The 13,695-nt window shown below is 45.6% G+C and overlaps 1 protein-coding gene across 1 annotated transcript in view; it reads left to right on the plus strand.

Annotated features, from left to right (window-relative positions):
• SORL1 (sortilin related receptor 1) overlaps nt 1-13,695 on the plus strand; it is a 669,532-nt gene that overhangs the window by 543,871 nt on the left and 111,966 nt on the right. Inside the window, exon 41 of the mRNA XM_069225024.1 lies at nt 5,986-6,170. Within this exon, the coding sequence (XP_069081125.1) occupies nt 5,986-6,170 (185 nt within the window). The remainder of the gene's footprint in view (nt 1-5,985; nt 6,171-13,695) is intronic.

Raw genomic sequence — 13,695 nt, forward strand, 5'->3', positions numbered from 1 at the left:
AGAACATTCCATGCATAATATTCTTAACTATTTGGTAAATGATTAGAGCTTGCACATTTAAAACATTGCAACTTATTCTCCACATTCATTTTCTTGTTGTCTTTCACACTAGTCCATTGATCCTTTTTAGTTTTCTTGTGTTTTGCCACACAATCCTCTTTGGTATGTTTACTCTCTAAACTCCTCCTGATCTCTTTAACACAAAATGCAGTGTGTTGACTGTTTCCACAGTTTCTTTGCGGTCTGAAATTTAGGCAAAAGTTCCTCCGGCACATTTTAGATTATTTGTACAGCATATAGTTTGAGCTTTTATTAGTGAGTCTGCTGGTTCCCCATTTTCACAGGTCCTTGATAACATTCTCTAATGTGCCACATAATTGCAAATGTGTTCCATATTCTCTTGCACTATCAAACAAAACGTGTTTCTCCAGGAAACATTTTATCCTTGTTTCGAAGTGTTGTGCCCACGTCCATACCAACATCCCATATACTCCTCAGACCTTACCACCACACTTCTATATTGTTAATCTCCTGCACTCTGTCATAAATGTTCCTGCTTTCCATCCCCAGGTTATGTAACAATACATTTTGTTTCCAAAGATGTGAGAACTCCCCTCTACTTATCGGAAGTGGCTGTCTGAAATGATGTTCTACTGTCTCCATGGCAGTATGGGCTCTCAAGCTTCAGACAAAAACAGTGGAGGTGGACCTATTCTAGTTGTTGCCTTGTTTAATCCTCTGTTAATGCACAAACTAATGTACCAAACGAATAGCAATAGACCAAAAAAAGTAGCTAAAATAACTAACCAAAGTTGCTTCCATAACTTGTCCAATCAACTTATAATAAAGTAAGAATTTTTTCCCTCCCTGTCCCTCACTAGAATAAAACAAAATATTGGCCACAGTATGGTCTCATAAAAAATATTCTCAGGTTGTCCCCAAAATAGATCTACTTAAGTTAGTTCAAAATACTTTATTCGGTTAACATGAACAACAAAGTTCAACAATAAAAACATGTACTTTACAATAAAATGACATTGAAATAAGTGCAATAAAATGATAAAAAGTAGAATTATCTAATTAAAAACAATTCATCAGTATTTGAGTAAGATAAGTTAATATGTCTCAGCAATAGTGCAAATTATCACAGGAGTACCTGAAGGCTAGTACGAGGTCGGCATGAGCAGCACATACAAAAGGTACAATACTAGAAAGTGCAATGATGGTAACTAATCAAGGCAGCTAAAGTGCAGAGTATTGAAGTGTAAATAAAGATGATTAGTACAATGCCAAGAGAGGTAATAGTATGGCATGCCCAGTCTCTTAAGTGCTGACCAATGTCAGGACCTCCTCTTTACTTATGCAACACCAGTGGGAACCATTGCATTAATCAGATGCTAGGTGAAATATAACTTTTGCGCGTTTATGCCATATATTGATCAGATATCGACTCACAGCAAATACAACGGGGGGAGGTATCACTTTTACATACATATGGGCCGAATCCATTTCTGGCAAAAACCCAAGTACTCGGAGCAATATAACACATGTTGAAAAATTGCTGCGGTCAGACCCCAAGCAAGACACAGGACATCACCAAAATAACCTTTCCACCTGCTTCTTAAGTCACAAAAGAGAGACTCATAAGTTTTCATTACTTCTGATGGACCCTTCTATCCCTAGATTCTTCACCTTAGTCTCAGGCACTACTCTGGAAGCTTTTATCCAGTCGTGCCCTTGCACTCTGCTAGATGGTGCCATGCGACTCTCAGATAGACACCACTTGGCATACTGACATCAGTTTGTTCCTTTCAGCACCTTCTGATGCTGACCTGGAACTTCGCTCCCAATCTTGTCGGTCTTCAGTTGACTTCTCTAACACATTCCAGTGTACTAGGGAACAAGCTCCCCACCCACTACAACAGGTTTCAAACAATGCCGCAACTGCAGAAAATAAGTCAGTCATGGAACTGCATAAGGTGTGTCTCCGGTGTCTGGGCTTGGGTTTTCGACTCTAAGTCATTCAATAAATGTGCTCTCATGCACTGGAGCCAATTCCAGGACCAGGAGGAGCCGCTGTGTGTCTCACACAAGTAGTACTCACAGTCTTGCTCCAATTTGCGGGAGCAGTCTTAGTCTCACTCTCAAGACCATTCTGGCAAGTGGTCAACTATGTGCTCGAAGTCCTATGATAAATCAAAATCAAACTTCAAGTGCAAAGATTAAAAAAGAAAGCAAAGCAGGATTCATTCCTCCAGATCACCGCTCTAACACTGAAGAGAAAGCACAAGGGTGTCAGAAGTTCACCTTCGAAGTCTTCAGTCAAGGATCTGATACCTCAACTGATCCCAGTGTGCCTGGAGTTTCTTGGTCAACAGTCGAAACCGCAGCAAGCGATTTCATAGGTCTGAAGTATACGCAGAGACACTATCTACAACCAGGTCAAAAAACAGTATTTCCAATGCCTTCCCAGTACAGGGGTTTGGCAGCAGCCCATGGTCCAGCCAGAACATCAGCCCTTAGTGTGTGGGGAGGCAGGGTGTATCATTTCCTCCCAGGGCTGGTTTCTATCACATCCACCAGACAGATCTTACAAATTGTTAAACATGGCTATGCCCTACCTTTTTTTGCCCTGCCAAACACTCCCCTTATTCACCTGCCTATTCTCCAAGAGGTGTAGGTGTTGCACTTCAGGGATGCCACTGAGCGTGTTACTGGTCCTGGAAAGAGGAGAGAGTGATTACACATGCAGGTTCCTGGTTCCGAAAAAGGATGGGGACCTTGGGCCTAATTTTGGACCTTCGGTCTCTGCATGCCATCAAAATGCTCATGCTGGCACAGATCCTGTCTACGATGGACCCTGTATGGTGTGCTTGGGCTTGCAGGAGGCTTATTTTCATTTACCCTTCCTGTAGTCCCACAGACTGTATCTGAAATTAAAAAGTCAAACATAAGCATGGTTCATGGTGCTCCTTTTCGGCCTCACCAGTGCCACTTGGGTATGCAGGTATATGTGACTCCTATCTGCCACTTCTGGGTGAGTCATATGGTGCCACCTAGCAGTGCTGCTGAAAAAAAGCATCCGGATCCTATCTGGCACCTGGGGAGTATTCTTGGGTGAGAAATCTGCAGTTTAGATAGAGCATCTACCAGAAAAGGCATTACCCAAGTAAGTAACTTTTTCTGTCTCATTTCCATTCTCATCATATTCCTTTAACAAGATGACCCGCAGAAATCACTCATGGTGATGCGCTCGGCCAGCCTGCCGCTGTGTTTTTTATTCCTTGCTAGGCAACTGATTACATAAAATGTTTCCCACACACCTCCGATATCTAACATAACGTTAGTTGCCCATCCCAACAGGCTTTGTGTTTCCTTTCATTATCAGTTTTTGCAGCTATACAGCTTTTATGGTGATAGATTTGCTGTGGCACACAATGACCGCTGGCCTCTGGAGTGTATGATCACTGTTTAACTTTGGTAAGCATGCTGTTGGCCAGACTTGAACAAAGAGTGTAGATCGGCTGTTCCATTCTCTTGAATGTCAAAAGTTGGCATGCCAGATTGATGTTAGTCAGCCATTTTATGAATTTCTGGCCTTAGTAGTAAAACTGGCACCCCTCCATTGACCTTCAGTAGAATATCCTGCGACCATAGTACCAATGTGATTTTCTAACAACCTTTCAGTACATCCTCCCATCCCGGATATACAATTTAGGGTTTACTGGCTAGTAGGTTCAGGACTATGCACAGAGTAAAACTTTTTGCCAAATTCCTTTGTTGTGACAAGCTGCACAAAATGCTCAGTACGCAGGGATTATTCCAGATGAGCAGAAAACCCGTCAACTCATTCTAGATCTGGGAGCTCTGGAAAACCAACATTTTAACACATGACCTAAAATGAGAATAGAAACAAATACCCTCATGGCTCTACTCCAGAGGACGAGAAGTGTGCTTTAGTGTACATCATAACGTATTAACCTTTCTTATGGGAAGGAAACATAGCAAAATCTAACGTGGCATCTGACTTTTGGACAGTGGGCTTCGGAGATGTGATCATTAGTCTTTCAGTGAGTGTTCAATACTGTAATATAAGGACCTCAAAATTAGAAGAATGCACAGCACATGCTCTACAACTCTACAAACTGCAAAATAGTTATGAGTAATATTTTTGATACATTCCTTCTCTGCCTTGAAGCTCTAGTGTGGTGGCTAATCAGTCAGATGTTTTTCTGTTTCCACCAGAATAGATTGGCCAGAGTGAATTTTCGTGTCTAGATCCTCTTTGACTGTTGTAAAAGCTCTTTTGATTGTTTTTTATGCCACAGTAAAATTTCGAGACAGCGGAGTGTGATCCCATAAAGGCCGAGTGGGAAAGGGATCAATCAAACAGAATACGGACAAAAGAACGCCCCACTGGCTATGGATTAATATACTGTGTGTCAATATATATAGTTCATTTTCAATTTTGTTCATCATTTGTAATGTTTATACACAGTTACTTTAAAAAAACTCTATAACTGCTTAATTTCTATAGTTTTGTATGAGTAAATTCAGAACCTAATTATAACGTCCCTGTAACCTTTGGTTTTTTTGAGTGAATTTCCATACTTTTTTTTTAATGCTAAGCAATTTTAATTACTATACGTTATTCCATCCCTTTAAAGGCCATGCGTGGCAGGGATTGTTCGCAAGGCATGGCCTGCCGCCAGGCCTTGCAGCCAAGCCCTCATAACCACCCAACCCCACGCCATGCATATCCTTTGGATGTGGGCAGCGCAGGTTGGCCACAGGGCCTGTCCCTGTTAGTGGATCTGTGAGTGGGTGCGTAAGTGTTTGAGTGGGCCTGAAAGTGGGTGTGTGAGTGGACACATGAGTCTCTTAGTGCATGTATAAGTGTATGAATTCGTGTATGGATGAGTCTGTGGTTTTTCTTTCAAATTTTTCCATATTAGCGAATAATTCGCGAAAATTCGTGAATTTTTGTGAATATCGCTGATGGCGATGCTAAATTATTTTAAACCGATAATTTGCACCTAAACACACCTGTATCACACCCTTGTGGGTTAGGGTACCTTGACACTGACCCCTTATGGCACTTTCAATTTTGATTTTCATCCTCAGGGACTGTGTCCCATGAAATAAAATGGCGGCTGCAACTTTGTAGTCAGGTTGTGGTCAGCCAATTGCAACGCTTTTTTTCACACGCATATTTGCAAACATTTTGTGAAATATTCGCAGCCAGAGATATACAAATTGATATTCCCTTTACTATCTACTGAATGGATTCACACCAAATAAGTGAAATCGTTAACTGCGTATCAGCAGCTAGCTTTCTTCCAAATTTAGTGTAATTCTGCCCAGTAGTTCGGCCTGTAGTCGTGTCTAAAGAATCCTGTGGGAATTAACGTGGGAAATGCAACGTTTCTTGAGCCCCCTTTTTCTAGGCCCCCACTTGACAGATCACCCCGAATCTCACCAATGTGCAACAAGAATCTCCACAACACTTTTTTGGGGAAAATTTTGTGAAGATTTGTAAAACAGTGGCAAAGATATAGGCAAGTCAAAATGCTTTTTCTATGGAAACATGGTCCTAAGTATAACTACTAATGGCAACCGCCACTAGGTAATAGTACACTGCTGTGAGGGTTGTAGCAGTCTTAAAAGGCTCACTCTGGATTTGGACAACCACTTCACCATCAGTGGAGAAGAAGTAAAATGCAATAAATCTGTCGTAGGGTTTTCACAAAGACATAAACCTTGTGAAATGAGTAGCTATTGAATTATATTCTCAACATAACTCATCAGACAGAGATACCTAGTAAGGAAAACCTACAGTATTGAAGGGGCACATGTAAAACACAAAAGAATCATTACTTTTTATAATTGCAAATCTGTTATACTGTTCAATACCCTGCTTTGATCACTGTTTACTAATAATGGATGTACATTTATGAAATGACTGACTCTTTCTGTCTTCTATAGTAGGTAATCTAACAGCACAAACAGCTTATGAAATTTCGGCCTGGGCCAGAACTTCTTTTGGTGACAGTCCTATATCTTTTGAACATGTTGTGACCTTGGGTACGAGGCCACCAGTTCCAAGCCTGAAAGTTAAGGCGATTAACCAAACTGTGGTGGAGTGTAACTGGACAGGACCAAACAACGTGGTACGCCACTTTTATCATTTCAGAGTACTTTGTGTGCTATGTCTGCTAAAACTAAAAAAAAAAAAAAAAGAAAAATATGAATCTGTTTTTGAAATGTATAACTAGAACAAATTGCCTGAAGTGCCTGGAACTGTGAAAAAGGCCTTACACCGAACTATGTGGTAATGAACATGCACTCAGTTCTTCGAGCAATACCCTTGCGTGCCAGTAGGTGGCTTTGGTTGACTCTGCAGGCATCGTAGTCGCCGTGATGACATCGGGAGTAGTACATAGATGATGCCTCGGCGCAGTGACGTCAGTTCTTTTCTTTCCGCGCCACGCGCTGATCCAGAGAGAGCTACCCTGGTCTCTTTTTGACCGACGTCGACTATTTTGTTGAGTTTTTGGTTGAGTTTTTGGGGCATCGAGATGTCCCCGAAGACCGGTTTCAAGCCGTGTGAGGGATGTCACTCCATAATGTCCGTGATGGATCCGCATTGGGTCTTTTTGTGATGCTTAGACCCTTAAGAATACCAGGATGAACCATCTTTGGACTGCGCATAGGAATTGGGCGAGGCCAGTGGACTGGACCTTTCTCCAGATACTGGCATGCTGTCTAAACCTACCGTGGCTACGGCGGAGGGAGCGACTAATGATATGCTGGTCAGTAGGGCGGCTGAGGTCCTTGGCCTTGAGCTACCTACTGTACAGGTCAGGTCCAATCTCCTGATGGAGGTGCTTCAGCCAGGGGATTCCACATCTGAGTCCCTTTTGCCATTCAATGAAGCCCTCACCGATGTCCCTTTGGGTGCTTGGTCCAAACCCAACACAGGGGCTCCTGTGAATAGGACTATCGCACACCTCCATCAGACCAACTACGCTAAATTCCTGTCCCAACACCCCACACCTGAGAGTCTTGTCTTCCAGGCTTCCTCTTCCTCAGGCGCATTCCCTTCCGCACCTGTGGGTAGGGAATAAAAAAGGCTGGAACAATTTGGGAAGAAGATGTTTTCTTCCTCCAGTCTCACGCTGCGGTTTGTGACACTGCATGCATTTTGGCCTGCTATACCCACTCTGTGGGATACTGTCACGCAAGTTCTGACTCAGATACCGGAGGAGCCCTGTGCTATCGTCTCCCAAGCTGTCAACGATGGGAAAGATGCGGTGTAGTTCACAATCTGATGTGGGCTGGACACGATCGACTCTCTGGGCAGATGGGTTGCGATAACAGTGGCCCTGAGACACCACGCCTGGTTGCCTACTTCTGATTTTTCGGGGGTGTCCAACAGTCTCTTATGGACATGCCTTTTGATGGCTCCTGTCTCTTTAGACACAAGGCGGACTGGGTCTTGGAGGGATTCAAGGACTCCTGTGCTACTGCTCGGTCCCTTGGCCTTTCCGCTGCCCCTCGCCCCCAACATTCCGTCTTTCCTTGGCATGGAAGGGGCTCCCTGTCGTGTCCCCCAGCCACTGTGCCACTGTAGGAGGCTGGCCTGGCTTGTAGTGGGTACCAGAGGTACTTACACCTTGTGCCTGGTCCTGTTATCCCTTATTAGTGTAGAAGAGGTGTTTCTAGCAGCTTAGACTGATAGAAGGTAGCTATGGCAAAGCAGCTTAGGCTGAACTAGGAGACATGTAAAGCTCCTACTATACCACTTATATCATATGCACAATATCATAAGAAAACACAATACACAGAGTTACTAAAAATAAAGGTACTTTATTTTTATGACAATATGCCAAAAGTATCTCAGTGAGTACCCTCAGTATGAGGATAAGTTATATACACAAGATATATGTACACAAACCAAAATTAGGTAAGTAATAGCAAGAAAAGTAATGCAAAAAGTGTAGAATTACAGTAGATTGCAATAGGAGCACATAGGTACAGGGGCAACACAAACCATATACTCAAAGTGGAATGCGAACCACGAATGGACCCCAAACCTATGTGAGCTTGTAGAGGGTCGCTGGGACTGTAAGAAAAAAGTGAGGGTTAGAAAAATAGCTCACCCCAAGACACTGAAAGGTAGATGTAAAGTGCACCTACTACCCCCAGAGAGCACAGAAATCGTGATAGGGGGATTCTGCAGGAAGAACAAGCACCAGCAATGCAACAGTGGATTTCCGGACCTGAGTACCTGTAAGGCAAGGGGACCAAGTCCAATAGTCGCGACAGTGTCGAGAGTGGGCAGGAGCCCAGGAAATGCCAGCTGATGGTGCAAGGAAGCTGCCACCGGGTGGAAGAAGCTTGGAGTTATGCAAGAAAGAAGAGGACTAGTAACTTCTCCTTTGGAAGACGGATGTCCCACGTCGCGATGAAGCTTGCAGAGGTGTTCCCACGCAGAAAGAGCGCAAACAAGCTTTGCTAGCTGCAAGGGGCGCGGTAGAGGTTTTTGGGTGCTGCTGTGGCCCAGGAGGGACCAGGATGTCGCCACTTGGAGGAGGAGACCGAGGGGGCGCTCAGCAACTCGGGGAGCCCTCACAGAAGCAGGCAGCACCCGCAGAAGTACCCTTACAGGCACTTGGAAGAAGAGTGAACCGGAGTCCACGCGAAGTCACAAAAGGGAGTCTCACAACGCTGGAGGACAACTCAGAAGGTTGTGCACTGCAGGAAGGAGTGTCGGGGACCCAGGCTTTGCTGTGCACGAAGGAAATCCTGGAAGAGTGCACAGGAGCCAGAGCAGCTGCAAATCATGCGGTAACCAGCAATGCAGTCTAGCGTGGGGAGGCAAGGACTTACCTCCACCAAACTTGGACTGAAGAGTCACACTGTACTGTGGGAGTCACTTGGACAGAGTTGCTGAGTTCCAGGGCCCACACTCGTCAGGATGAGAGGGGACCCAGAGGACCAGTGTTGCAGTCTTTTGGTGCCTGCATTAGCAGGGGGAAGATTCCGTCGACCCACTGGAGATTTCTTCGGAGCTTCTGGTGCAGGGTGAAGGCAGGCTACCCCCAGAACATGCACCACCTGTAAACAGTTGAGAAAGCCGGCACAATTAGGCGCTACAATGTTGCTGGTAGTCGTCTTGCTATTTTTTTGTGGTTTTGCAGGCAGCTTGAGCAGTCAGCGGTCGATCCTTTGGTAGAAGGTGAAGAGGGAGATGCAGAGGAAACTGATGAGCGCTTGCATTCGTTATCTGAAGAATTCCCCAAAGCAGAGACCCTAAATAGCCAGAAAAGGAGGTTTGGCTACCTAGGAAGGAGTATTGGCTACCAAGAGAGGTAAGAGCCTATCAGAAGGAGCCTCTGACGTCACCTGCTGGCACTGGCCACTCAGAGCAGTCCAGTGTGCCCCCAACACCTCTGTTTTCAAGATGGCAGAGGTCTGGGATACACTTGAGGAGCTCTGGGCACCTCCCCTGGGAGGTGCAGGTCAAGGGAGTGGTCACTCCCCTGTCCTTTGTCCAGTTTCGTGCCAGAGCAGGGCTGGGGGATCCCTGAACCGGTGTAGACTGGCTTATGCAGAGATGGGCACCATCTGTGCCCATCAAAGCATTTCCAGAGGCTGGGGGAGGCTACTCCTCCCCAGCCTTCACACCTATTTCCAAAGGGAGAGGGTGTAACACCCTCTCTCAGAGGAAATCCTTTGTTCTGCCTTCCTGGGCCAGGGCTGCCTGGACCCCAGGAGGGCAGAAACCTGTCTGAGGGGTTGGGTACTGTGCTAGAGACCCGGGGATCATGGAATTGTCCCCCCCAATACCAGAATGGTATTGGGGGGGACAATTCCATGATGTTAGATGTGTTACATGGCCATGTTCGGAGTTACCATTGTGACACTATACGTAGGTAGTGACCTATGTATAGTGCACGCTTGTAATGGTGTCCCTGCACTCACAAAGTCCGGGGAATTTGCCCTGAACGATGTGGGGGCACCTTGGCTAGTGCCAGGGTGCCCACACACTAAGTAACTTTGCACCCAACCTTCACTGGATGAAGGATAGACATATAGGTGACTTATAAGTTACTTAAGTGCAGTGGTAAATGGCTGTGAAATAACGTGGACGTTATTTCACTCAGGCTGCAGTGTCAGGCCTGTGTAAGAATTGTCAGAGCTCCCTATGGGTGGCAAAAGAAATGTTGCAGCCCATAGGGATCTCCTGGAACCCCAATACACTGGGTACCTCAGTACCATATACTAGGGAATTATATGGGTGCACCAGTATGCCAATGTGAATTGGTGAATTTAGTCACTAGCCTGTTAGTGACAAATTTGGAAAGCAGAGAGTGCATAACCACTGAGGTTCTGGTTAGCAGAGCCTCAGTAAGACAGTTAGGCATCACACAGGTAACTCATACAGGGCACATACTTATGAGCACTGGGGCCCTGCCTGGCAGTGTCCCAGTGACACATAGACTAAAACAACATATATACAGTGAAATATGGGGGTAACATGCCAGGCAAGATGGTACTTTCCTACACAACCCCCCTCCCAAACGAAGGACAATAAGACTAGCCATGACCTGATTAGTCTTCATTGTCTAAGTGGAAATATCTGGAGAGTCCATCTGCATTGGAGTGGTTACTCCCAGGTCTATGTTCCACTGTATAGTCCATTCCCTGTAGAGATATAGACCACCTCAACAATTTAGGGTTTTCACCTTTCATTTGTTTTAGCCAAAGTAGAGGTTGGTGGTCGGTCTGAACAATAAAGTGAGTGCCAAACAGGTATGGCCTCAACTTTTTTAGTGGCCAGACCACAGCAAAGGCCTCCCTCTGTATGGCAGACCAATGCTTTTCTCTAGGGGTCAACCTTCTGCTGATAAAAGCAACTGGTTGATCCTGGCCCTCAGAATTCAGTTGTGGTAAGACTGCCCCATCCCTAATTCAGATGCATCAGTTTGAACATTTAATTTCTTGGAGTAACATGGGCTTTTTAGGACATGTGCAGAGCATGTGGCCTGTTTGAGCTCCTCAAAAGCTTTCTGACAGCTAGCTGTCCACAATACCTTTTTAGGCATCTTCTTACTAGTGAGATTATTACGAGGGGCTGCTATGGAGCCATAGTTTTTAATGAATCTCCTGTAATAGCCTGTGTGGCCTAAGAAGGCTCTCACCTGGGTCTGAGTTGTAGGTGGAACCCAATCCATGATTGTCTGGATTTTCCCCTGAAGTGGTGCAATCTGTTCTCCACCTACCAGGTGTCCCAGATAAACCACCTTTCCCTGCCCTATCTGTCACTTTGAGGCCTTGATAGTGAGGCCTGCCTTTTGCAGGGCCTCCAAAACTTTCCAAAGGTGGACCAGGTACTCATCCCAGGTGGAGCTAAAGACAGCAATATCATCTAGATATGCTGCACTAAAAGCCTCCAACCCTTGCAGGACTGTGTTCACCAACCTCTGAAAAGTGGCAGGTGCATTTTTCAACCCAAAGGGCATCACTGTAAATTGGTAGTGCCCTCCTATAGTTGAAAATGCAGTTTTGGGTTTAGCATCCTCAGCCAATTTGATCTGCCAATACCCTGCAGTCAAATCAAAGGTGCTAAGATACTTGGCAGATGCCAGTGTATATATGAGCTCATCTGCCCTGGGTATAGGGTGAGCATCAGTTTTTGTTATCTGATTGAGATCTCTGTAGTCTACACAAAACCTCATCTCCCTTTTTTCATCTTTTGAGTGAGGCTTTGGTACAAGCACCACAGGACTCACCCATGGGCTTTCAGAAGGTTCAACCACTCCTAGATCAAGCATTTTCTGCACCTCTTGTTTTATGCAGTCCCTGACATGGTCAGGCTGCCTATAGATTTTACTTTTGACAGGCAAGCTGTCTCCATTATCAATTGTGTGTTCACACCAGGATGTGGTACCTGGCACAATTGAAAAGAGTTCAGAAAATTGTCCAAGGAGATTTATGCAGTTGTCTTTCTGTTCTGCAGTCAGACAGTCTGCCAAAACTACTCCCTCCACTAAAGCATCATTTTCAGTGGTGGAAAAGAGATCAGGGAGAGGGTCACTCTCTTCTTCCTGTCCCTCATCTGTTGCCATGAGCAGGGTGAGATCAGCCCTGTCATAGTAGAGTTTTAGGCTGTTGCTATGAATCACCCTAAGGGGACTCCTGGCAGTGCCCAGGTCTACCAGATAGGTAACCTCACCCTTCTTTTCAACAATGAGATGGGGTCCACTCCATTTGTCCTGGAGTGTTCTTGGGGCCACAGGCTCCAATACCCACACCTTCTGTCCTGGTTGGTACTGGATCAGAACAGCCTTCTGGTCATGCCATTGCTTCTGGAGCTCTTGGCTGGCCTGAAAGTTTTTACTGGCCTTTTTCATGTACTCGGCCATTCTGGATCTTAGGCCAAGTACATAGTCCACTATGTCTTGTTTGGGAGCTTTTAAAGGTTGTTCCCAACCCTCTTTCACAAGTGTGAGTGGACCTCTTACAGTGTGTCCAAAGAGGAGTTCAAAGGGGCTGAAGCCCACTCCTTTTTGGGGTACCTCCCTGTAAGCAAAAAGGTGGCAAGGTAACAGGACATCCCATCTCCTCCTGAGTTTTTCAGGGAGTCACATTATCATACCTTTGAGAGTTTTATTAAACCTCTCTACCAGTCTATTAGTCTGTGGATGATAAGGAGTGGTGAACTTGTAGGTAACACCACACTCCTAACACATTGCTTTCAAGTATGCAGACATAAAGTTGCTACCCCTGTCTGATACAAACTCTTTAGGGAATCCCACCCAGGAAAAGATTCCCAGGAGGGCCTTTGCCACTGCAGGAGCTGTAGTGGTCCTTAGAGGAATTGTTTCAGGATATTTTGTGGCATGGTCCACAACCACCAAGATGAACCTATTGCCTGAAGCAGTAGGAGGGTCAAGGGGGCCAACTATGTCAACCCCTACCCTTTCAAAGGGCACCCCAACCACAGGTAATGGAATAAGGGGAGCCTTTGGAGTGCCACCAGTCTTGCCACTGGCTCGGCAGGTCACACAAGACTTGCAAAAATCTTTAGTGTCCTCTGACATCCTAGGCCAGTGAAACAGGGGGACAAGCCTTTCCCATGTTTTGATCTGGCCCAAATGCCCAGCCAAAGGAATGTCGTGTGCGAGAGTTAGGAGGAACTCTCTGTACTGAAGGGGAATGACCAATCTCCTGGCTGCTCCAGGTTTTGGGTCCCTTTCCTCTGTGTACAAGAGAGTGTCCTCCCAGTAAAAACTCTGTGAGTCACTGACATCCCCATTTTGCTGCTTGACAGCTTGCTGTCTGAGACCCTCTAATGTGGGACAGGTTTGCTGTGCCACACTCAGCTCTTCCCTGGCAGGCCCCCCTCCACCCAAAAGCTCAGCAGTGTCTGCTGCCAGCTCATCTGGTGAGGGTTCTGCACAGGGAGGAAATTCTTCCTCCTCAAAAGGAGAATCATCTGTAGAGGGAGGGATAGTGGGTAGGGATTTACCCTTGATACCCCTAGCTTTAGGGAGCACTAGGTCCATTGTTCCAGGATCCAAGTTACTCTGTCCTTTTTGCTTTTTGGCCTGAGCCCTTGTCAAAGCAAAAATATGCCCAGGAATGCCCAGCATTGCTGCATGAGCCTCCAACCCCACCCATGCTGAT

The sequence above is a fragment of the Pleurodeles waltl genome, chromosome 3_1 (assembly GCF_031143425.1).
Source record: "Pleurodeles waltl isolate 20211129_DDA chromosome 3_1, aPleWal1.hap1.20221129, whole genome shotgun sequence".
NCBI lineage: Eukaryota > Metazoa > Chordata > Amphibia > Caudata > Salamandridae > Pleurodeles > Pleurodeles waltl.